This window comes from Bos taurus, chromosome 3, assembly GCF_002263795.3.
Source record: "Bos taurus isolate L1 Dominette 01449 registration number 42190680 breed Hereford chromosome 3, ARS-UCD2.0, whole genome shotgun sequence".
NCBI lineage: Eukaryota > Metazoa > Chordata > Mammalia > Artiodactyla > Bovidae > Bos > Bos taurus.
In genome coordinates this window covers 109,942,624-109,968,549 of record NC_037330.1, presented here as the reverse complement: position 1 = coordinate 109,968,549, position 25,926 = coordinate 109,942,624, and the positions used below count along the sequence as shown (strand labels likewise).

Genomic DNA, 25,926 nt, shown 5'->3' with positions numbered 1-25,926 from the left:
AAATCAGGAAAGGAGTACGCCAAGGTTGTATATCGTCACCCTACTTATTTAACTTATATGCAGAGTATATCATGCAAAATGCCAGGCTGGATGAAGCACAAGCTGGAATCAAGATTGCCAGGAGAAATATCAATAACCTCAGATTTGCAGATGACACCACCCTTACGGCAGAAAACGAAGAACTAAAGAGCTTCTTGATGAAAGAGAAAGAGGAGAGTGAAAAAGTTGGCTTAAAACTCAACATTCATAAAACTAAGATCCTGGCATCTGGTCCCATCACTTAATGGCAAATAGATGGGGAAACAATGGAAACAATGCCAGACTTTGTTTTGGGGGGCTCCAAGATCACTGCAGATGGTGACTGCAGACATGAAATTAAAAGATGCTTACTCCTTGGAAGAAACATTATGACCAACCTAGACAGCATATTAAAAAGCAGAGATACTACTTTGCCGACAAAGGTCCGTCTAGTCAAGGCTATGAATTTTCCAGTAGTCATGTATGGATGTGAGAGTTGGACTATAAAGAAAGCTGAGCACTGAAGAATTGATGCTTTTGAACTGTGGTGTTGGAGAAGACTCTTGAGAGTCCCTTGGACTGCAAGGAGATCCAACCAGTCCATCCTAAAGGAGATCAGTCCTGAATATTCATTGGAAGGACTGATGTTGAAGCTGAAACTCCAATACTTTGGCCACCTGATGCGAAGAACCGACTCATTGGAAAAGACCCTGATGCTGGGAAAGATAGGTGGGAGGAGAAGGGGACGACAGAGGATGAGATGGTTGGATGGCATCATCGACTCGATGGACATGAGTTTGAATAAGCTCCGGGAGTTGCTGATGGACAGGGAAGCCTGGCGTGCTGCAGTCCATGGGGTTGCAAAGAGTCAGATAACGACTGAGATACTGAACTGAACTAATTTCATCTTTACATATGTTCCCACTTTCTCACAGTGTGAAAGTGCCACCTGAATCTGAACAGTAGAATTTTTATTACTTGTAAAATATTGTGTAACACTCACTTATGAAAATATTTATAATACCACAATAACTTTTTAAGACATTTGCTCTTAAAATTTAAAAGCAATACATAATTATATACTCGTTATAAACGTATTCAGACAGTCTAGAAATGCTATGGTTTCCTGCTTCCCCACCTGCTCGCATCCTCAATCCCTTTTCATTTTCCGAGGAAACTACTATAATAGTCCGGTGTGTGTCCCTTCAGGTACTTTTATGTGCATTAGCTATTTACACATGCTTGCTGTTGTTGTTGTTTAGTCGCTAAGAGGTGTCTCACTCTTCTGCGACCCCATGGGCTGTAGCCCGCCAAGCTCCTCTGTCCGTGGGGTCTCCCAGCCAAGAATACTAGAGTAGGTTGCCATTTCCTTCTCCAGGGGATAGTCCTGGCCCAGGGATCAAACCTGTTTCCTGCATTGCAGGTGGATTCTTTACCCCTGAGCCACCAGGGAAGCCCATTTCTGCATGTTTATATATATTATTATTTGTTTGCATATTGTTCTGTGATTTATTTTTTCATCTTTCACTTAACAATATATCTGGGAGATCTGGGAGATCTTTCCATCTACCTTACTTAAAAAATTTTTTTTATTGCGGTTAAATAATATATAACATAAAATTTACTATTTTAACCATTCTTAAGTGTACAATTCTGGAGAAGGCAATGGCGCCCCACTCCAGCACTCTTGCCTAGAAAATCCCATGGACGGTGGAGCCTGGTGGGCCGAAGTCCATGGGGTTGCTAAGAGTCAGACACAACTGAGTGACTTCACTTTCACTTTTCCCTTTCATGCATTGGAGAAGGAAATGGCAACCCACTCCAGTGTTCTTGCCTGGAGAATCCCAGGGACGGGGGAGCCTCATGGGCTGCCGTCTATGGGGTCGCACAGAGTCAGACACGACTGAAGTGACTACAATTCAGTGGCATTAAATATATTCATATTATTATGCGACCATGACCACTATCCATCTGTAGAACTTTTCATCATCCCAAACTGAAACTCTGTACCCATTAAACAGCAACTCCCTATTTCCTCCTCCCCTATGTCTGATAACCACTGTTCTAGTCTTTATTAATTTTTTTCTAGGTACCTCATATAAGAGGAATCATACAATATTTGTCATTTTATGTCTGGCTATTTCACTTAGCATAATGTTTTTAAGGTTCATCTATGTTGTAGCATCTACTTTATTTTTAACTATTATATAATATTCAATATTAAATTATCCCCCTACTGATGGAGCATAGGTTGTTTCCAATGTTTAGCAATTACAGAAAGTGTTAGATATCCTTATAGGTATACTATATTGACTATTTCTGGGGTCTCTCAGCCTTTGTAAATGTGTCTGTATATGTATTTTTCCTTAGGTTGATATGGAAGTGACCCTTCCAGGTGAGGGTAAAGACCAAACCTTTAAAGTGTCTGTTCAGTGGGTATCAGTTGTGAGCCTTCAGTTACTTTTAGAAGCTTTGGCCGGGCACTTGAATGAAGTCCCAGATGACTCAGTTCAAGCACTTGATGTTATCACAAGACACCTTCCCTCCATGAGGTTAGTTTGAATTCTTTGCCACAAATGTCAGACTTTTGTTGGTAGGTCGCATTGGTGCCCATGACTTCTGCATAAGTCATAGTTCAAACTTGGTTTCAGTTTGCAAAGTTGAGAGTGAAATGAAAGATCCTTTCAAGTTTTTATTGTGAAACATGCAAATTCTTGTTTCTTCAGGTACACTCCAGTAGGTCGCTCCTTTTTCTCACCTCCTGAAGGTTACTACCACCCTCTGGGAGGGGGCAGGGAGGTTTGGTTTGGCTTTCATCAGTCCGTGAGACCTGCCATGTGGAATATGATGCTCAATATTGATGGTAGGATGGAACTCCGTTACCATTTACTCTTTGGGCTGGTTTTTTGGTCTTTTCCCTTTCCCTGAAGCTAAGTATCCTTCTCTGTTTTAGTATCTGCAACAGCTTTCTACCGGGCTCAGCCTATCATTGAGTTCATGTGTGAGGTTTTAGACATTCAGAACATCAATGAACAAACCAAACCTCTAACAGACTCCCAACGTGTCAAGTTTACCAAAGAAATCAGAGGTAGGTATTTGCATCATTGTGGTCTTGGTCAGGCAGCTCAGTGTGGTCCAAGGAGCACTGTCTTACAGATGGAAGCCCAGACACCCCTGGGCTTAGTGTATTCATCTCTAAGGTAAAAATAATATGAATCTTGTAAGGTTGCTGTGAGAATTAAATGCAACTGGGTGTATAAACTTCTAGCACATGTCAGGCACTTAGTAACTGTTACTTTTAGTTACTTGAAAACCTCTATTTTAATAAAACGGAAGGACTGAAATGTCTCATGGGCGCCCACTCCTTCTGTGATGTTCCCCCAGTGTTCTCTGATTGGGGCAGAGATGGATACCCCTGGTGCTCGCCTGAGTGTGTGTGTGTGTGGACATGTGTGTGTTTCCCCAGGTGTCTAACTTCACATGCTGTTCTTGCTCCCCTTCCCCCATCCCTCATCTCTCTGCATTCCCCTGTGTCTTCCTTCTATGCTCTGGGGTTCAGGGTGGCCCTCCTCCTGGCTTCCTGGAGAAGCCTAGAGAAGGATCAGGATGAGTGAGTCTCAGATTTCTCAGATTAATACAATAATACAAGTTTGTTTATCCTCAGAATTTCTTTGCTTCTTTACTTGTTAGCTATCTTCTCTCATTATGCCATAAGCTTCATTAGGGCTACCTCTAGGTCTAAGACTAAGTAAGCACTAAATCATTATTGATGCATGATATATATTTATTGAATGAAGTAATACATTTAAGTAGGATGCTAGTCTTCACTCATCTGGGTTCTAATTTTTTCTGCTTGGCTGAGGCTTTTTTGGCTATGCATGATGAAATTGTTCCCATATGTTTGCAAACTTTGTCTTGTACAATGTCATGCCTTCCTGAAGAAAACCTTCAAATCTTTTTTTTTTTGTGGTCACTATGATTTTAATTACTACTGATGTTTTGATGTTTTTTTTAACTTCAGGTCTGAAAGTTGAGGTGACCCATTGTGGACAGATGAAACGAAAATATCGAGTGTGTAATGTGACGAGACGGCCAGCCAGTCATCAAACGTATGTTCAGTTCAGTTCAGTTGCTCAGTCGTGTCCAGCTCTTTTCGACCCCATGAATCGCAGCACGCTAGGCCTCCCTGTCCATCACCAACTCCCGGAGTTCACTCAGACTCACGTCCATTGAGTCAGTGATGCCATCCAGCCATCTCATCCTCTGTCGTCCCCTTCTCCTCCTGCCCCCAATCCCTCCCAGCATCAGAGTCTTTTCCAATGAGTCAACTCCTCACATGAGGTGGCCAAAGTACTGGAGTTTCAGCTTCAGCATCATTCCTTCCAAAGAAATCCCAGGGCTGATCTCTTTCAGAATGGACTGGTTGGATCTCCTTGCAGTCCAAGGGACTCTCAAGAGTCTTCTCCAACACCACAGTTCAAAAGCATCAATTCTTTGGCGCTCAGCCTTCTTCACAGTCCAATTCTCACATCCATACATGACCACAGGAAAAACCATAGCCTTGACTAGACGGACCTTAGTTGGCAAAGTAATGTCTCTTCTTTTGAATATGGTATAGGTTGGTCATAACTTTCCTTCCAAGGAGTAAGCGTCTTTTAATTTCATGGCTGCAGTCACCATCTGCAGTGATTTTGGAGCCCAAAAAATAAAGTCTGACACTGTTTCCACTGTTTCCCCATCTATTTCCTATGAAGTGATGGGACCAGATGCTATGTTAACCACATCTAAAATTGTACCATTACATTTTTTGTATCAAAGGAAGCTACTATAATAATTTGAGAAATTGGTATCCCATTTTAGCGCTAGTGGTAAAGAACCCACCTGCCAATGCAGGAGACACAAGAGTCATGGGTTCGATCTCTGGGCCAGGAAGATCCCCTGAATGAGGGCATGGCAGCCCACTCCAGAAGAATTCCATGGATAGAGGAGCCTGGAAGGCTACAATCCAAAGGGTCACAAAGAGTCAGACACAACTGAAATGACTTAGCAAGCACACACACATTATAATTAAAAAACTCACCCAGATCTTCATTTTAAACACCAAAGCTTTTAAAGAGCTTTTAAATGTTTTTCATAGAAATACTAATAAAATGTTTTCCTTGCCTTTAAAGTATGCTGAACATAGATCAACTTTCATATAATGATGCAGAGTCATCATTATAAACATCATTTATTCTAGTGTTGTAATTCTCAATGCATGGCCCAAAAGGATCTATTAAGAACTGTATGTCATAAAAGCTGTCATGGGAAGATATATATTGCTTTGAGTTTTATGTGGATTTTTCTCCCCCCTTTTGTAGCTAACTGTCATTTCTTCCAGCTGTCAGTGTGTATGGCATGCCTCCAGCAGCAGATTCATTTATCCTTCCTCAATTTCATTTTTCTAATCACCTAACTTCTAATCCACTGTGAAATGTGCCTAATGAGAAAATATATATGAAAGTGCTTTTAAAATTACCACATATGTAAGTTTTATTCTTGTAATCAAGATCATTAAACTCATGTCTGGCATAAATATAAATATTGGCTTTTCTAAGAGCATGAACTTAACTATATTAACTTTACATTATTTTACATACTTACTAAGAAGACTTTTTCAAACAAGTGTAATCAAAATCACCTGCATGACTTTGCTCTAGATAACTGAAATTTTAGAGTGGCCTCTGGATAAATGTAGTATATCAATTCAGTCTGATTTGAATACATTCTTCAGTATGAATTCATGTATACGTCACATGAATTTCTTGAGTTATAAAGTGGTATTCTATTTATTTTTCGTGTTATACCATTGAATATATTCTCTAGGGAAAATAAAAGTCAATATAGCATTTGTTATAGTGACAGATTATAGCATTTGTTTTTTTTTTTTTTTTTACATCCTGTCTTTTTTCATTATTTAATTACTGCATGTTACTCTATAAGAATGGGCTTCCCTGGTGGCTCAGAGGTAAAGAATCTGGTTGCAATACAGGAGACCTGGGTTTGATCCCTGGGTTGGGAAGATCCCCTGGAGGAGGGTTTGCCACCCACTCCAGTATTCTTGCCTGGAGAATTTCATGGACAGAGCAGCCTGACGGGCTGCAGTCCATGTGGTCGCAAAGAGTCAGACACAACTGAGTGACTAAGCACAGCACAGCACTCCTGATAAGAATAATTAAACTTATAGAACTATATAATTTTTGCTTAAAAATTAAAAGCACATAGATTTAAATATCACATAGATGATCCTCACTGCATTATTACTTCATGGGACATTAACAGTTAAAAAACAAGATTAAAGGTATTATTGTGCCAAGTTGTTTGAGATAATTTGTCTCCTGGAAGAGCCAAATAAGGAGTCTCTTAAATCACATTCTCCAGTTTGTATCAAGTATCTTGACATGGTCTCAGGTTCATGTATTTGGTTTTGTGGCCTCCAAATCCACATATATTTGTCCTGGTTTGGGGATCTAAAAATGTGACCCCAGTAACTATGCTGCACTCATTTTACCAGAAGTTCTCTTAGCAATTAAAACTCATATGTGGATGGTCCAGGACCTTATTTGCATTTACTCATCTCTAAGAGGATAAGGCAATGGCACCCCACTCCAGTACTCTTGCCTGGAAAATCCCATGAACGGAGGAGCCTGGTAGGCTGCAGTCCATGGGGTCGCTAAGAGTCAGACACGACTAAGGGACTTCACTTTGACTTTTCCCTTTCATGCATTGGAGGAGGAAATGGCAACCCACTCCAGTGTTCTTGCCTGGGGAATCCCATGGACAGAGGAGCCTGGTGGGCTGCCTTCTATGGGGTCACACAGAGTCGGACACGACTGAAACAACTTAGCAGCAGCAGCAGCAGCAGCATCTGTAAGAAGTCAGCAAGAGGGACTTGCTGGTGGTCCAGTGGTTAAGACTCCATGCTCCCCATGCAGGGGGCCCAGGTTTGATCCCTGGTCAGGGAATTGCATGCTGCAACTAAGACCAGTGCAGCAAAAAAAAAAAAAAAGCCAGCAAGAGATTGTATTTATATTGATAAGTGTTAACGGACCTTTAGTGAATCTGTATTTTCTGGTTCTGCAGCTTCTTCTTAATATAAGTTCTTTTTCCATTTTAATTAAATTTTTTTCTCATCCTAGCTTCAACAAACATGGAAAATTCCAACACAATCGCTGTCTTGATTAAATACTAAGATGGCTTAAGTGAAAATGGCTAAATAAAGATTGACCTTTGTTTTTTAAGTGACTGGTCAAGGTAGAAAATGTTAGTAGGCTTTTGTTTGCTTGCTTGTTTAAAAAAAAAAAAGAGCATGAAGAAATTTCTAAAAAGATATTCTCTCTTATAGTTTTCCCTTACAGTTAGAAAATGGTCAAGCTATGGAATGTACAGTAGCTCAATATTTTAAGCAAAAGTACAATCTGCAGCTGAAATACCCCCATCTTCCCTGTCTCCAAGTGGGACAAGAACAAAAGCATACATACTTGCCACTTGAGGTAAGCTAAACTAAATTTTCTTTTCCAGTCTGCCAATCTCTTGAATGTGTGCTTGTGTGTTTTAAAGTCATGTTCTAAATTAGTGATAGAATATAATATTAATCTCTGAAGTATTTTGGATGGGTAACTTCACCTTATAGCAGAATTTTCATTTGTTTGGAAATGGAAGATGTAAGCTGCACTTCAGCAAATATTAAGATACAGAAGCCCAAGACACAAACTAATTCCTCTTTGCCTCTTGATAGGTTTGTAATATAGTGGCAGGACAGCGATGTATAAAGAAGCTCACAGACAATCAGACTTCCACGATGATCAAGGCCACAGCAAGATCTGCTCCTGACCGACAGGAAGAAATCAGTAGACTGGTCAGTAAGGCATGGTCTTTAAGATAAGCTAGCTTTCAGATTTAAAAAAGAAACAATAGAAACTGCCGGATGGGACACAGTTACTCTTTGGTTTTATATATGCAGGCTTTCCTGTTCTTTAGGTGAAGAGTAACAGCACGGTGGGTGGCCCTGACCCATACCTTAAAGAATTTGGTGTTGTTGTCCACAACGACATGACAGAGCTCACAGGCAGGGTTCTCCCAGCACCGATGCTGCAGTACGGGGGCCGGGTAAGCCTTTGTTTTGTTCAGCAAGTTTCTTCCAGCAATACCACACTGAATTGACCCATTGCTTTGCTCATTGCTGCTTTTTGTCTTTTGACTAATATCAAATAGAGTTCTATGTATCCTCTCATCAACTTTAAAATGGACTTAGATTGTAATGTCTTTTCTCTTTTGTTTGTTTGTTTTAAAGAATAAAACTGTAGCCACACCCAACCAGGGTGTCTGGGACATGCGAGGAAAGCAGTTTTATGCTGGCATTGAAATTAAAGTTTGGGCAGTTGCTTGTTTTGCGCCTCAGAAACAATGTAGGGAAGATTTACTAAAGTGAGTATCTTCATATTTTCAGCTTAGTAATATCCCTTGCAGATATGAAAATACCATCTTTATGTGAACGTGCTGTGTACACTGGCACTGAATCCCTGACTCCTATAGTGACACCATCTGGCTATAGGAAAAAGACATTGTTCTTATAATGAATTGCAAAGTTGGGAATTACCTTGAGAATCTGACTCAGCTTCCTACATTTAGAGCAGAAATCTGTGACTAACAAGGTTGAAGTGGTGCTGATTGGCAATTTCTTGAGTTCTTAGTGAAGCTTCCTTTGGGGTTAATTGTATCTTTCCAGCTAAGATAAAAACTAGTTCATTTTTAATCATTGTAATTAACTAGGGAGCTTGTCTTACTGCAAGGTCACTGATTCAGATCTTTGATTCACATCTTACAGATGCAGTTATCTATATAAAGGAAGTTAGTGACAAGGGTGGAAAACTTACCACAGGAAAAGTGAACTAGGGTGAAAGAAAGGAATCCTACAAAATGTTGGCAAATGCACAAAAGAAATTATCCTGAAAACTTTATTACATAGACTGGAGTAACTTCTCAAATCTAAAATTTAAAACTTGACTGTGAATTTTGCTTTTTCTTAAAATGATGTTTTCTTTGGCATTGTTACGGAATCAAATCTGTTACGAGTTTGAATATAATCCTAAATATGGTGATTTTGTGACAGAGTGTTTCAGTGTTCTCAATTGAACACAAGTTTACCCAGCTATTCTTGTACCTGGCTTGCCAAAATACACGTTACCTGAAATTTTGACCTTGCTTTTATCTTCGGTCCTGAATCACTGACTTGAATGTTTAAAGAAATTCTTTGAACAGAAATGCTATTCTAGGCCCTGAGGCCCAGCTGAGGCATAATTTTTTTAAAATTCCAAATGATAATCTGATAGTTTAGTAATACAGAATCTTCTGCATTATAATTGCAGTGATAGAACTTCTAGGCTGTTTTTGGCAACCATTTAAAGATGGGCTTTTTTTGTTTGTTTGTTAATAATTTTGGCTAAAAATTTACAGAACTGAAAGAAATATCTTAGAGGGAGCTAAATGCTAAGAATGTGCCCTGAAATGAAAGCACTGTGCCACTGGTTGTATTTTAACAGGAGTTTCACGGACCAGCTCCGTAAAATCTCTAAGGATGCAGGAATGCCCATCCAGGGTCAGCCATGTTTTTGCAAGTACGCACAAGGTGCCGACAGCGTGGAGCCCATGTTTAAACACCTGAAAATGACGTATGTGGGCCTACAACTTATAGTGGTTATCTTGCCTGGGAAGACGCCAGTATATGGTATGGACCCCTTTAATGTTGAATGAGGGATGATTTCAAGTAATTGGTGTAGCATTCAGGATAAACTAGGCTATGCTGCAGTCTAAAACAACCCCAAACTCTCAGTGGCTCAAAACAACAAAGGTTTTTTTTTTGCTCTTGCTGTGTGTCCATTGAAGGTAAATTACAGCCTCTGCTCCATGTCATCATATCATTTTCACTCTGGAACCCAGTCTCTGTTTGGAATGTTGCTGGCCCCAAGGCAGAGAGAAAAGAACTCTGGAGATCTGCCTTTTTTTTTTTTTTTTAACACAGAAAGCCTGGGGAGGTTTTTATTTATTTTGTGTTTTTTTTGTGGGGGAGCTGTTTTGGCTACACCCCGAGGCATTTGTGGTCTTTGTTCGACCAGGGTTCAGACTCACGCTCCCTGCATTGGAAGCGAGGAGTCAACCATCCAACCAACAGAGAAGTCTCTGGAGGGTTCTTAACTTCTGCAGTTTCTTGGCCACAGCCAACTATATGGCCCACCCGGCCTGGGATAGGGGGCAGAAAATGCAGTGGGAATGAGGGCAGTACAAGTCTACCATAGCCCCCAAAGTAGGGAGAACTAGAATGTCTGGTGAGAAGCACTTAGTATCAGGATGGGGGAGCCTACCACTTCCAGAACAGGAACTGCTTAGTTTGTATCTCTTATAAGAGGAATGATACAAATTTCTTTTGGCTATCACCTAAGCAAAGGCTTTGGAGACTACATAGACCAGCGATTTGAACTTTATAAAATGTCTTCAGCTCTCTGTATATTTGTATCTTTTGTTAGCTTCTCTTTTTCTGTCCTGTTTAGAGCAGGGAGGGGGGTGGAGGAAGGAAAAGAATCCCTTAAAATTCAAAGGGCTGGTGTGTGTACTAAGGAGGGGGAGCTGGGGAGATTAATTTCTTCGCCCAGACCAGTCCTGTGAGAAAAGGAACCTCAACAGACTTTTGAGTGAGTGGTGGCAGGCAGCATGGTGGAACAGAGGAAGTGGGCCGGCTTCCAGGCCTGCAGGAGAGAAGGGAAGGGAGAGGACCTATCCAAAAAAAAGAATTGCCCTCGGGGTTTAGCAGATAAAAGGACCACATGTGAAAAGCTGGTAGCACAATGTACAATATATGGTAGGCACTCTGTGGAAGTTAATATGTAGGAGTTTCCCCCTTTACTTCTAGGATTTTGGAGAATATAGCAACATTTACAATGAATTAATAAACTTATGTTTATAGCGGAGGTGAAGCGTGTTGGAGACACACTCCTAGGAATGGCTACACAATGTGTCCAGGTAAAAAATGTAGTGAAGACCTCACCTCAAACCCTTTCCAACCTTTGCCTGAAGATAAACGCAAAGCTTGGAGGAATTAACAACGTGCTTGTACCTCATCAAAGGTAAGATTCTGAACTCTGTGTTTTCCATTTGTTTTTTAAAATCTAACTTACATGATTTACACTAAAACAGATCTCAAATATACCCCTTGGTTACTTTTTCTGATACACATACGCACTCATGTAACCACCACCCAGGTTAAATATAGAACATGTCCAGCTCTTCATCAGGTTTCCTTGTGGCCCCTCTCAGTAGATAACCCCTGACAGTACCACTAGACTTCCCTGATGGCTCACAGGAGCCTGGCGGGCCTGGCCCGACGTGTGTGTGTGTATACACAATAAGTAAAATAAATGTAAATTACGTGGTCAAAGTGATAAACACTATGGAGAAACACAGAATAGGGACGGAGACGAGCTTTGTTCTCTTCCTTAAGTCTCGCGTCTTGGGGTTTGGTCCTGGTTTCATGTGCATCCTGCAGTTCAGCATCCACTGTAGAAATCCCAGGATTCTAAGAGAGACTGTTCTGGGAAAGTTTTTCCTTTGGTGGTGGTTTAGTCGCCAGGTTGTGTCTGACTCTTGCAACCCCGTGGACTGTAGCCTGCCAGGCTCCTCTGCCCAGGGGATTCTCCAGGCAAGAATACTGGAGTGGGTTGCCATTTCCTTCTCCAGGGGATCTTCCCAACCAGGAATCGAACCTGGATGTCCTGCATTGCAGGCAAATTCATTACTGACTGAGCTATGAGGGAAACCCAAGTTTCCCCTTTACACATAGAGATTTTGTTAAATTTGAGTTAGGTTCTTTTCTTGACTCTTTCCTTCCTGCTATTGCAGAAGAACCATGTTGGGCTTCCCTGGTGGCTCAGCTGGTAAAGAATCCACCTGCAATGCAGGAGACCTGGGTTCTATCCCTGGGTTGGGAAGATCCCCTGGAGAAGGGAATGGCTACCCACTCCAGTATTCTGACCTGGAGAATTCCATGGACTATCCATGGGGTCGCAAAGAGTTGGACATGACTGAGCAACTTCCACTTTCACTTGACTCTTTCCTTCCTGCTATTGCAGGAGAACCATGTTGGCTTCTTTAGTCAATTCAGATTCATGATACTGGGTGGTAGGCACTCAGTGGGCTTTAGAAGTCTCTCCCAGTGGGCACACCTTTATTCTCTCTTGCAAGATTGTGTCTGTGATTGTATCTGGTGAGCTTGCTAAATGAAAGCATTTTCATCCATATGTCTGAGTGGCAATGTCTCCTTAAATCTGATCAGGCCCTCAGTGTTCCAGCAACCTGTCATCTTCCTGGGAGCAGATGTCACACACCCCCCAGCAGGCGATGGGAAGAAGCCATCCATCGCGGCTGTGGTTGGCAGTATGGATGGCCACCCCAGCCGGTACTGTGCCACCGTTCGCGTGCAGACCTCCCGCCAGGAGATCTCCCAGGAGCTCCTCTATAGTCAGGAGGTAATCCAGGATCTTACCAACATGGTTCGAGAGCTGCTGATCCAGTTCTACAAATCCACACGTTTCAAACCCACTCGGATCATCTATTACCGTGGAGGCGTATCCGAGGGACAGATGAAACAGGTAATCTCATTATCCTATAGCTTCCCTCTGGGGCATCTACATTTTTTTTTCTTTTTTGGTCACACCATGTGGCATCTGGGATCTTGGTTCCCTGACCAGGGATGAAACCCATGCCCCCTGCATTGGAAGCATGGAGTCTGAACCACTGGGCCACCAGGAAAGTTCCCTCTGGGGCTTCTCAGTGTCTAATGGAACTTCCTCCAATCTACCACTCTGGGTAAATCAGATCTGAGAGATACCTAAGAGATAGGCAAGTTCTCAATTAAACGTCATTCCATTTCTAACTCCTAGGTAGCTTGGCCAGAACTAATAGCAATTCGAAAGGCATGTATTAGCTTGGAAGAAGATTACCGGCCAGGAATAACCTATATTGTGGTGCAGAAAAGACATCACACACGACTCTTCTGTGCAGATAAAACAGAAAGGGTAAGAACACATAGGATAAGCTTTATTATCTGATGCAAGTGAATGTGGTTTTGAGCAGGCATACATACAATTTTTTTCTAAAAGCAGAAGTGCCTAATAATAATTTAGGAAACATACTAACTCCAGTTGAGCTTAGATGAGCAATTCTGAATGATATAGGTTTCAAGACTGAATATTTCTGTTACGTGACAGCAATACTGGTTTCTAGAGTTTTTAGAGGGGGAAATAAAAAGCTTGCCAGGTACACTATGGTGATATAGACAAGCTCCACAGAGAGGGGTTATTTATTTGGACTTTATTGCCATTTGCTACTTTTTGTTATCAATGTCTAAGGCATGGGTCTAGGGTATAAAGAAGCATTTCTTTTCCAAATAATTTTATATCAGTGCAGAGGATTTTTAGGGTATGCACTTTGAATACTTATGATGTCATACTTACTAATCATGGGCAAGTTAAGTTCTCTAAGCTTAATGGTTCTAACTATAAAGTGTGGTAAATACAATACCTAGCTTCCATGGTTGTTAAGGGTTAAATTAGTAAATAAATGTTAATTTTGGATACAATTGCCAGCATTTGATTAAAAAAAAACATTTTGTGTAACCTATTTATAATCTGATATTAATATACAAGCTAGGTAAATTATAGGCACATAGTGTTGAATGACTTTAATTCTATGGTCTTTTCTGTGACATTACTTTATCTTTTTCAGGTCCCCTCTGACTGGCTCCCAGAGAGACCAGTTCTGTCCATTGCCCAATCTTGTGGTCTTGTGGGTGACCCTCACTGTTTTCTAGTGCTTGCTTAGTTTTTGTCTCTGATCCAAAACTGAGCTGTTTCTTCTCATTTTCTGAATCATTAGAGAACTAAGGTTTTATGCTTGGGCCATAGGTTCATCAATCAGCACAGATTCAAAATACTGTCTTCCAAATTGCCCAGACTCTGACTTGGTAGTACTTCTTAGATTCTGCTAATTCACCTTCTCTGAACTCTTGCCTGAGCTCTAGGCACAAAGTATCCTACCATCCCCTCCTTAGGAGGGAATGCATAGTCACTCTCCATTCCTCTGTCAACTTGCTATTCCTGCAACTTAAGACCTGGATTATGTTTCTAAAATCCCGATCTCATAGCTTTATTTTTGACCATCCGGTGTTACTCCTGACCTTTGAAGATTGACAGTCCCAATCCTTGGTCCACTTTACACCCCTAACACTTACCAACATCTTCAGTTCTCTAAATATGCCTCTTGCCAGTCCCCAACTCTGAATTAATGCACTTGCCTGTTTCCTTTGCTTCTACTCTTAGGCTGGTTGAAGTTGCTGAGGAAAAAAGTCATTTATTCAGTAATGAACCATGTTACAAGTTCTTGATAGCAAATCTCAGCCAGGCCTTTGATGCCGCAATTTTTTTTTTTTCGTTTTTCCTATTCTCCGTAGCATCTGTTCCAATCCTTTATACTCTTCTCAAGTCCCCAACCCTAACCATGACACCTTCATTGCCAACAACTTACATTGCCAGCAATAGAGCAACCTTCTGTTTCCTCCAGAAAACAAAATTGTGAAGGCATGAATTTTCTCAGCTTCCTCTCCTCTGCTTTCAAATTTAGCTAAATCTTGTGTTTTCTTACCCTGTTCCTTGAATCTTGGACACTAACCGCTCCCACTTACGCTTCCCCACTCCAGCCTGTGCTTTTGGTTTTAATCCTTTCTGCCTTCTCCAGAGCCTCACTTCATTAATTATCCATTATTTTTCAGAATTTAAATTTTCCCCATTCCATTGGCTCCTTCTCCTCATCCTCTAAAGTTTCTTAACTTTTCCTCAGGCTTCTCTAAAACTTCCCTTTTCTCTCAGTCTACCTGCCATTTTTTTCCTTTCGGCTCTTTAATGACCAAACTTATAAGAAGAAAAGACTTGACTTTCTTTCTGTACCTTCTCATGTAATGTTTCAGTTCTCTGTTGCCTAACTTTGACTTCTTTGACTCCACCAAGGTTGTCTCTCAATGACTGGCTCATTTTGAATCCAGTGACGGCTTGTCGAATTCCCACACTGACCTCTTTGCAGCACTTACGGATGGTTGCCTTCTTTGGACTTAGCAATGTGATTTTTCAGGTTCACTACCCACCTCTATAATTAGGCTTTCTTTGACTCTTCTTCTTCCTCTCTCCATTAAACACTAATGCTTCCTGGAATTTCATATCTCTCTCTTCTGAATTTCAACTGTCTTTAGTCTCACCTACTTTTCTGGCTTCACTGATTTGCTTATTGATTACCAAGTCTGTATTTCCAGCCCCAGATTTTCTGTGCAGCTCCTGATCTGTACTTCTAATTGTCTGTCGGTTTACTTAGATGCTCTGTAGGCATTGTGTCAGTCAAAATAGGCGAGGCTGTGCTGTGGTGACAAAAGACTCCAAAGTCTCAGTGGCTTACAAAGATTTATTTCTTGCTCACATTACACATTCATTGTGGCCCTCCTGCAGCTGTGACCTCGCTGTGCTCCCTTTGGAACCTAGGATGTTGGAGAAGCATCTGTCTGGAACTTGGCCAGTCATTGTAGCAGAGGAGAAAAAAGATACATGTCAAGCCATATTCTGGCTCTTAAAGCTTCTGCCTAGAAGTGGCACATCTCAGACCACATTTTATCAGTCAAAGGAAGTTACGTGGCCACTTGTGAGTTAATTGGGTAGGGATGTATAATGTACCCCCACCCCCTAGCCCCCCCCTCCCCCCGCCAGAGGGTCTCTAGAATATTTGGCCCCAGTGATCCAATCTACCACAGGCGTTTCAAGCAAAACACATATAAACCCTTTCCTGATTGTTTTAGGATAATCCAAAACAATAGGATTCTCCTCATCCAAAAGGTATTCCTCCCCTGATTCTCTGTTCTTCTGTTGCTTGGTATCACTGTGTTAGTTAGCCAAGCTAGACAATTCTTAAGAGTTGTCTTTAAATTCTTCTCCTCTATTCCCCTCCCCCCTTCCTGTGTTCAGTTGGTCAAACAGTCTTCTGTGCTCTGTCCTGAAATCTCTTGTCTCAGCTCTTCTCTTGTGTGTCCCATCTGCCCTAGGCAGAACTTGTTAGGATTGCAGAAGACTCATAGAGGTCTCCTTTTTTCCATTCCTCTTTCACAGATGCATCCTCCACCTGCTGTCAGGGCTAGGTTTTTAAAATACAGATCTTATCCTGCCACTCCACTGCTCAAAAGTCTTTGTGTTTTCCCCCATTGCCTATGCTTGAGGGTACGAAATGCTTTCTTATGGTGTTCAGTGTCTTCCCGAGGTAGCCAAAGCATAATATTTCAGTTTGCTTTTTCAACATGTACTCATACACCTTCTATTACTGATGTGATTATTTCCATTTCCTATGTATATTGTATATTTTTATCCCTGGAATGACCACATCCATCCCACCTTTTTCCCCCCTCGTTTTTATAATAAGATATAATGTAGACACAGTAAAATTCACCATTTTTATTGTGCTGTTGTACAAGTTTTGACAAATGCATATAGTTGTGTAACTACACCCTAATATGAAAATGATTCCATCGTACACACTTGTCTTGTGCCGTTTGTAGTTAACCTTTTCCCTCACCTATAGCTGCTGACAACCACTGATATATATTCTGTCCCTCGAGTTTTGTCTTTCTCAGGACGTCATATGAAAAGAAGTCATAGCCTTTGGTCTGGCTTCTTTTACTTAGCATGGTGCATTTGAGATTCAACCAAGTTTTTATATGTATCAATAGCTTGTTCCTTTTTATTGGTGGGTAGTAATTTGTGATACAGATGAATCACAGTTTGTTCATCCATTCCTGACTTTAAAGGATATTGGAATGTCTTCATTTCCATTCCGTCCCCTCTCCATTCAACCTCTATGTATCCTATAAGGCAGGGGTCCCCAACCCATGGACCACAGACCAGTACCAGTCCAAGGCCTGTTAGAAACTGGGCTGTATAGCAGATGAGCAGTGGGCAAGCAAGTGAAGCTCCATCGGCCACTCCCCATCACTCCCCATTGCTCACACAACTGCATGAACTGTCTTCCTCCTCCCCCTAGTCTGTGGAAAAATTGTCTTCCACGAAACTACCTGGGCTCCAGAAAGGTTGGGGATCACTGCTATAAAGCATGGCTCAACTGTTTCCTCTTACCAACTTTTCCCACTGCCTTCCGTAAGGCCCTTACTACATTGCGTTGCTGTCCGTTGCATATGACTTTGATGAAGAGTAGGAGGGCAGGGTTATTAGTTCTCTCTGTGCCTCTGTCTTCATCCCCAGCATCTGCTGCAGAGCCTTGCACATGGTGCTCAAGCAATAATTATTAAAATGAACATGACGGGACCCTTTTCCCCCAGAGCAGCACCTCTTTAGGTTCTCATCTGTAGATTCCAAGAGATTTTTAAAAAGGGGATTCTATGGTCAAATAAGTTCAGGAAGTGCTGTATACTCCTTCTCCCTCTTGAAGGTTATGCATGACTAGATAAAGATTCTGAGAAGTCATGCAATAGAAAGGCCTTTTAACTTTGGTTTAAACCAGTGTCCCTCAAATTTATTTGACCATAAAACACCTAAACACATCCTGCAGAACTAACATTCCTAAAGCATACAGTTTGGGGAAGGATACTAGAATGATTACAACTCAGTTACATTTCCTCTTGTCTAGATAGGTACCCAAGGTCACATATGAATTTGATGGAATGAGACTTTTCTATACTCATGTATTTTATTATATGAATAGCATATGATACTCAACTGAAGTGAACGATAGTTAAAATGGAGTCAAATAAATTCCCATCAAATTTGTGCCAACATGCTAAATATACTTCCTATATGGAATCTTTCTGTACAGCAGAAGTGGTTGGAAATTGACCAAATAGCAAGATTTTTCTTATTTCTGCTTTTCTGGAAGTTTGATTTTAGAGTTTGATTATAGAAGAACTTGAGAATTTTTAAAATGTAAGCAATCATCACCTAATTTTGTGGATGGTTAGATTGAGACCCAAAGATACTATGCTTGGTTCAATGCATGTAGTTGCAAGGAAGGGCTTGGAACTGAAACTTTGGTTTTCCTAATTCTCATTTCAGTACACTCCTCCTGATAATGCATGTGCCAGTGAATTCTTTTATTGATCCTGTACAAGTATTAGTTTTGTTGAACCTGGTGAACCAGTTCGAAGATTCCTTCATCTTAACTTTAACTGGAAGTTGACTTTTTTTTTTTAACTCCAAATAAAGAATAAAACTGATTTTTTTTCCCTCAGGTAACTTGTCCATCTTAAATGTCTTTTTTTCCCCTCTGTGAACATACCAGTGTGTCATCTAAAAAATTGATGACAATAATGCAGCCCAAAGCCACAGGTAGAATAATTCAGTCTGGATTCCCTTAGTGAAACCATGGAGTATATTTGTTTGTGAAAATATTTAAGGATGAAATAGTTGGGCCAAGGGAAATTTACAGAAAATTCAACATCTTGAATTAAACTGATTTTCAAGAGTTCACTTAAGAGCAGTTTACTTACTTGTTACTAATGGCCTGAACCCAACTTAGCTCTTTGATGACTAATTATACCCTTTTTTTTTGGTAGGTAGGGAAAAGTGGCAATGTACCAGCAGGCACTACTGTGGATAGCACCATCACACATCCATCCGAGTTTGACTTTTACCTCTGTAGTCATGCGGGAATTCAGGTAATTTGGAAGCTGGTCCAGATACTTGTCTTGATAGGGAGGTGTTTGAAAATTCAGGAACTAGCTTAAGTAGACTTGTCATTAAACACTGTACATAACTTTGTTAATACTTGTGTCCTAAAACTGTTACCTCTTGGTCTGAGTATCTCCTTGTAGGTGTGCTAGGCAGGACTATTTCTGAATTTAGGTAGGTTTCCATTCTCCTCTCAGGTAGTACACCCATGTCAGAGACAGTAATCATACAATTCTTTCTCCAGGGAACCAGCCGTCCTTCACATTACCAGGTCTTGTGGGATGACAACTGCTTCACCGCAGATGAGCTCCAGTTGTTGACTTACCAGCTTTGTCACACCTATGTGCGGTGCACACGCTCAGTCTCTATTCCAGCCCCTGCCTATTATGCCCGGCTCGTAGCCTTCAGGGCAAGGTATCATCTGGTGGATAAGGATCATGACAGGCAAGTTTCTCAGGCAAATAAAATCTTTCTGTTTGTGTTGGCAGTATGTTTCTTTTTAAAAATGAGCTTCCATTGAAAACTTTTAGGAAGAGCTAAACTTCCTTTTAGGGTCTACATTTCATGGAGCAAATAAAATTACATGTTACGACTTTTGGTCCAAAAAGCTGATATTGTGACTTTTGGTCCAAAAAAGTGCCCAGGCTCGTTCACACTTGTATGGTATGTCTGTCCCCCTTAAAAAGGAATCTTATTTGGAACTGCCTGTGGTTTTTCTTTAGAGCCAAATGCATTTCAGTTCTGCTCAAATACTAAGCAGCCTCGCAAGACATTCAGCCCAGTGCCCTGGCTCCAGTCAGAGCAATTACAGGCCTGTGGATTCCAGTTCATGCAAGGGGGAGGTCCTGACCAGGTCACTTTACTTTCAGTACAATCTTGGAGAATGCATTAGAAGGAACCTGGGTTTGTGTTGGGAAGAGGTGGGGTACCAGACCATTCTCACCCCTAACTAAAGATCTCAAAAGAATCAGACATATTGACCTGTTACTGAGCTACTATTGAGTAGCTAAACAAGTTCTCTCCATTAATTTTTCTTTTCAAATGACCATCTGTGAAGTATAGCAGTTTCTGGGCTCTTCCCCAAGTCTGAATTCAGCTGCTAAATAGTAGACATTCCACTGCGAGTCTATTTCTGTACGGTTGAAAGTACTCTATTATGGAAAATGCCCAGCTGTGGCTTTGTACCTTTCATTCTGTAATATACGTATTCATTCAACACAGTTATTAGGTATTCACTGTGTCTCCAGCACTGTGCTAGGTACTAAAATCAGTAAGTTGAGGAAGACATGTCTCCTGGGATTTTATGTTTCAGTATGGTAGACAATACAGGCAAACATAAAACCTGACGATTAGCTCAAAGCAGTAGAGATGAAAGTGCAATTGAACATCAGAGGAAGTCTGTTAGAGATTTTGTAGCTGGATGGGTAAGATTTGGCTCTATAAAGAAGAGAAAAGAATTTTCCAGGCAGAGGGAATAACAGACACAAAGAAGACAAGACAAGTGACGTGTTTGGACAGTAGCAAGTTTTCTTTGACTGGAGCATTTGAATAGAGAATAGCAGGCATGAAGCTGGAAAAGTATGTTAGAGCAAGATTATCTTTGTTCAAAGTAAAAGGCTAGTCATGGGATTAAATAGATATTATTTAACAGTCAGTTGGATGTGCGTGACAGAGAAGAGGATGAAGTAAAAGATGACCAAGATTTTGAGCCTAGATGATAGGGGGTAATAATAATTTAAGTAGAGAACTCAGGAGGGATGATAATTTCCCATTTACTAAGCCCTTTGTATCACATGGTGCTCTTAAGAGGTATGTTCAGAAGTTATTGTTATCCTAAAAGATCAAGTTCAGAGGGGTTGTTACTTGTCCAAGGTCCTATAGCTAGTAAGGGGAAGACAAGAAAGGCTGGTGGCACAGTATCATTTGCTGAGTATCTGTTATGTTCCAGCAGTGTGCTCAGCACATTCACTGATTCATCAAATGGTTATTGAGACACTGTTATATGCCAGGCACTAAGGATTTCGTGGTAAAACACAAATTTACTAGTTTCTTGGAGATTCTATCCTGGTAGAGGAATAAATAATTATCCAAATAATGATCTTTTAAGTGAAATAAAAGTAGAGGATTTCATGAAAGTATAGTTCATGTGGCTCTGACCTGAACTTCAGAGTCAGGGAAGATTTCTTTGGGGGAAATGACATTTAACTGAAAACTAAAGAACAAGTGGGCATTAACCAGACATAAAAGACAGGGAAGTCCCTGCTTAGGCACTGATAAAGATCTGGGTCTTTGCAGACACTATGCTATTTAATTATTGCAACAGTCTAAATAAGTTGTATTTTTCAATTGAGCAAACTGATGTTTAGAGAGACATTACAGATTACTTAAGGAGTCACAGTTTGAGCTCAAGATCTCAAATCCAGTACTATTCATGCTATTTGAAACCTGAAGTTTGAAGTGGTCTTTTGTTACACTATTTTTTTTTTTTTTTTTGCTTTCTTTTTTTTACAGTGCGGAAGGCAGTCATGTGTCAGGACAGAGCAATGGCCGAGATCCTCAGGCCTTGGCTAAAGCTGTGCAAATCCACCATGATACCCAGCACACCATGTATTTTGCCTGAGAATCTCAGAAAAAGAACTCAACCAGTTTGTTATCCCACGCAGCCTCAAAATGTTTCAAATGCCTACTGCCTCTAGAGAGAGCCAAGTTGACTTCAGGTGGTCTTCTACCAGCAACTCGGAATAGTTGCACTGAATCTATACTTCACAGCACTGTCTGATGCATCAACAAAATTGAGCCATTTTTTAAAAGTAATAGATACTCATAGATTATCTTTTCTGATGCACTGGACTGAATTTTTACCTCATCATGCAAAGGCTGATCAGCCTGAACTTTCTAAAGGACTTTATGAGAAAGGTTTCTATGGACTATTTTGCTAGCTGTGGTGTTCACCGCATCCCTCTAGTCTTACCAGAGAAGATTTTTTTTCCTTTTTTCTGTATTCATTGAGTGGGGTGTGTGCATAAATGGGAGAGAAAAACCAAACAATCTACTTTAGTTCAGTGTAACTATTTAATTGTGTGGGTCCATAGGCTTTTTAATGGAGATTTCTGACTTCGCCACTGTAAATGCCTTGAATGAGCATTAATTTTTTTGTAAGTTTTACAGAATTTTATGAGTTTTTACTACTTTTCTCTGTTGATCTCTACAGACTGGTGCTGGTGCAAGTACAGGCTGCCAGGCAATTGCACTATATTTGGCTGCAGATTCAGACAGGCAATTCTCTTATTTGGTTGACTTTTGTGAATGTGTAACACAGACAGATGTGATGCATGCCATGATGACAGATAACACTGCCATGGCAAAAGTACTCATCTTTCCCCCTCTTTGGAAAAAAAAAAATTAGCTTTTAGTATTTTTCAGAGTTCTCAAAAGTGCCCATTTTATGCTGCTGTGTGGTTTGTTAGATCCAAATGATTTTTAAACTTTTCTCATAGAAACTTATCTTTGGCAATAAACATTTTTTAAAGTCCCTCCTCTTCCTCCCCCGACAATGTACTTTTTTAGATGAGATTTTGGTATGATTTTTATCAGCTGTTTCTTATAGATCATAATCTGGCAATTTCTGAAGCTGGTCAGAAAAGACATATATTTCCATGCCTTTTTAAATAATTATTTTTAATCTGTTTTATAGTCACAGTTGGTGTCCTATCACTTTGTTTTAAAATAAGCTAGAACCAGGATGCTTCCTTATTGGATAGGCTCTGCTAATCCTTAGGGTACCTTGAGTGATGCTGCAACTTGCAAAAATGTACCAGCATTTCAAACTTTTTTTCCCTGGAAATCAAGGTCACTCACAATTACTTGTAGCGCAAATGTTTTGCTTCTCTTTCAACCTGAAATACACTTGGTGGGGTTTCCTTCCTTTTATTAAACTAAAACTGCATAGAAAAGGTCGATTTTTCTTAATAGATTTTGGATTCTGTTCACAGGGAGACAGGATTCCTTTCTTCTTCAAACAAAGGGAGTTGATCTAAAGCAAGCATCAGTTACAATGTGGGGGAAAATGTATTTTGTATTTAGTGTAGATAATACTTTGTGAATGGACAACAGTTACATAGAGTGTTGATAGTTCCAGGCAGTGTTTCCCAGCCCACCTTTTACTGACTTGTAATTCTCTGTCCTGGAACCTTGGGAGTGAGAGCTGGAAGGAGGGATAAAAGGTCCAGAGCCCTTCCATATGGTTGAGGAAGGTGCCGGGGGAGGAGACAGATACAGTGTGGTAAAACATTTTTGCCACCTCTGTCTGGAAACTGCTGGTGGGGGAAACACTGGATCTAACAGTGAAGGATGTTGCTTGAACTCATTAGCTGATCCAAATCTCTTAAACTAGCCTTCTCAAAACCCCAGCAATATAAAGCACTGTTTTCCTTCAGTCTTTTAAACAAGCTTGTAAATACATTAAAGTTTACATTTCCATGTGCTGTTGATCAGCGATGCCACCAGTGTTTGCTGAGACTGGTCTCCGAGAGTTTTATAATGTATATCGAATCCTAAAAGCTCATTAAGATACGAGTGCAGACGTCCTTGTTCTCTGCATAGAGTGGGATGAAAGCAAGCTCTGTAATTGAGGCACAACATGGGCAGGAGTGAAGAAGATGGCAGATGTTAATTTCTTAAGATTTTCCTTTTTTGCAAATACCTCACTTGGGCACTACAAATCAGGACACGTTGGTGAGGCGCTGGCTGCTGCTTTTTATTCACACTTGTTCAGGGAGAGCACAGAAAATATCCTTCAGCTTGGCTACCCTTGACCCAAGAGGAGGAAAAACAAAAGTTTTCTTAGGAGATGGAGGACTTGCTGGAGTCCAGGATGTGAAGAACTCTTGGTGGCTGGCTGGCTGATGGGCACCACATCTGGACTTGAGTGCCTCGGACTTGCTTGTTAATAATGCACAGAAGAAGCGTCCCTTCTCACCATCTCCTGGCATGTATGAAGCAGGGAGCGAGGCAGAGTGCCAGGAAGCCCTGACTCGCCTGCCTGCTCTTGGGCTATATGCTCGACCTTGAACTATAGTTTGTAAGACCTCAGTCAGTCCTAGTACACTGGGGCAAATCAGTGTAGTGGTGGAGGAAAAGCCGGGAGGCCTATTTTTATAGGAAAACAGTACCTTGAAGGGTGCAATGCTATAGTTTTAGACAAAAGGAAGGACAGAGAACTGAGATTGTTGGGGAAAAAACTTGCTGAGGGGTGAGTAAGAGGTAATCACTGCAGAATCAGAGTTGCAGCAATACTCTTGCATGCAGGTCTGAAAGCATAGTTTTAATTTGGCTTGACAGTTTGAACACAGTAAACCCTTGGGACTGAATCATTATGCATGTGTCAATCAATGGGAAGTGTGCATTCTCTAGAAGTAGGTTTAGACTGTTTGGTTGTTTTTTTTTTAATGCCGCCTGTTTAGGCACTGTCATGTGGTGTGAAAGATTTAAATGTAGCAATGCTAAAGAGTAACAATTTGGGGAGAAGGCACAGGGACCTTCAAAGAGTGGTGAAGATCCAAATGTTGAACCCATTATGTTTTGTTGTGGTGGTTAGCTGCAAAGTGAACTCACTGGCTTAACACAGCCAGTAGTCTGGGCAGGCAGAACATATTCACTCGTACTATAATTTCTATTTGCTGCTTCCAAAGGTGACGATTTACAAGCAGACATATTCTATACAGTCTGTGTTTTAGGATCTGGTGCCCAGTCTATATCAGAGCTTACCTAACTGGCTCAGCTACCTGTATGAAAAGGTAATCCGCTGTTTAATCGGGCCCACCCTCTCCACCCTGCCCTAGTGACCCTCTGTGGATGTGCTGTAAGATTTTCTTGCTCGATAGCAAGGTGGTAGCTCTGCTTTCATTTTAAGAAAGTGGAGGCTGAGGGCATTGTATCAATATTGCTTCAACTCCAGGGACTTTTTCCTTGTAAAATTAAAAGGAAGATCTTGTTATTGATTAACCATTTTCTTATCCCTTGCTATTGACATATTCATGCTCTTTCTATGTCTAGTGACTGAAAAAAATGTTTGCATTTGTTCATTTGACTAATGGTGTCATTTTTGTTTCGATATTGTTAGACTTGTAATGTTTTAAAATGTATTTTTATTAAATTTGGACTGGATGTATGTCTCTAGCAATACGAGGTACTTTTTAAACTATTAAGGGAGGGGTGATATCCCCATGTTGAGATAAGATGATGGTTGTTTAAATTTGCAAATTTTTTTTTGGCCTGCAGGGATATTTTGTGTTCATGTGTCCAAAAATGAATAAATTGGCATTCTTTTGCCAAATGTTGTTTTGTTTTGTTTTGTCAACTGCCTAATAAATATAAATTATACTATCATAGCAATACACATGGTTACTTTTTAAAAAGAAGTTTGAAAAAGAACAATGGAAAAAGTTCATGTTTTTAACTCCTGGGTCTCCCTATTTTTATAAATTGTTATTTGGGAAATTTAGAAGAGCTTCTCGGAGCATTTCACATGTGAAAACGGACAAGCTTCATCCCGGTTCTGGGTATAGCTCTTAACAGGAAGATCTATTTCAGTGATATTCTGAGAAAAATCTTCAGGCTCCAGAGGGCAGTATGGCCATGTACTTTATAAGGCTGACTTCTTGAGAGGAGGAGCTGCCTGAATTCACCCATCCTGCGGCTATCCAATCTCCTGTCTTTTAATTTTTAACAGCAAAGCTGTTTTGTTAAGTTATGGCAAGGATAATGCAGAGATTTACACAATGTGGCACTTATACTCAGGTAATTTGTAGTTTACCAAAGGACCAAGTCCTGCTAACAGCCAACTTTACTACAGGTAGTTATTTTTTCCCATCAGTACAGTATCCTCTTCTCCATATTTGTTATCAATCATTTATCATGAGGCCAGAATATGCCAAGCTCTGCCTAGGTTGCAACACAGAAAAGTAAAAACTTAATTCTTCAAAGAATTCATTTTAATACAGCATAAGGTGGGGAGGAGGAGGCAGCAAGATTAACATTATCTGAGTGCCCAGTGTATGTAGTCACTTTATATTGACATCCCCAAAACAATCCTTTGAGGTCGATAGTGGTA

General features: G+C 40.6%; 1 protein-coding gene across 4 annotated transcripts in view; it reads left to right on the top strand.

Annotated features, from left to right (window-relative positions):
- Positions 1–25,149, top strand: part of AGO4 (argonaute RISC component 4) — a 38,025-nt gene extending 12,876 nt beyond the window's left edge. For 2 of the 4 annotated variants that reach the window (XM_002686552.7, XM_059885207.1), the window contains 15 exons: positions 2,389–2,570; positions 2,745–2,881; positions 2,972–3,106; positions 4,040–4,127; positions 7,403–7,550; positions 7,796–7,915; positions 8,038–8,166; positions 8,351–8,484; positions 9,600–9,784; positions 11,018–11,177; positions 12,383–12,698; positions 12,990–13,124; positions 18,701–18,802; positions 19,060–19,259; positions 21,327–25,149. In XM_002686552.7, coding sequence (XP_002686598.2) covers positions 2,389–2,570; positions 2,745–2,881; positions 2,972–3,106; positions 4,040–4,127; positions 7,403–7,550; positions 7,796–7,915; positions 8,038–8,166; positions 8,351–8,484; positions 9,600–9,784; positions 11,018–11,177; positions 12,383–12,698; positions 12,990–13,124; positions 18,701–18,802; positions 19,060–19,259; positions 21,327–21,435 — 2,280 coding nt within the window. In that variant the 3' untranslated portion in view covers positions 21,436–25,149. Of the gene's footprint in view, positions 1–2,388; positions 2,571–2,744; positions 2,882–2,971; positions 3,107–4,039; positions 4,128–7,402; positions 7,551–7,795; positions 7,916–8,037; positions 8,167–8,350; positions 8,485–9,599; positions 9,785–11,017; positions 11,178–12,382; positions 12,699–12,989; positions 13,125–18,200; positions 18,339–18,700; positions 18,803–19,059; positions 19,260–21,326 lie in introns of those variants that run through there. The other 2 variants (XM_059885208.1, XM_059885209.1) reach the window with 2 other exon arrangements.
- Positions 25,150–25,926: the final 777 nt, after the last annotated feature.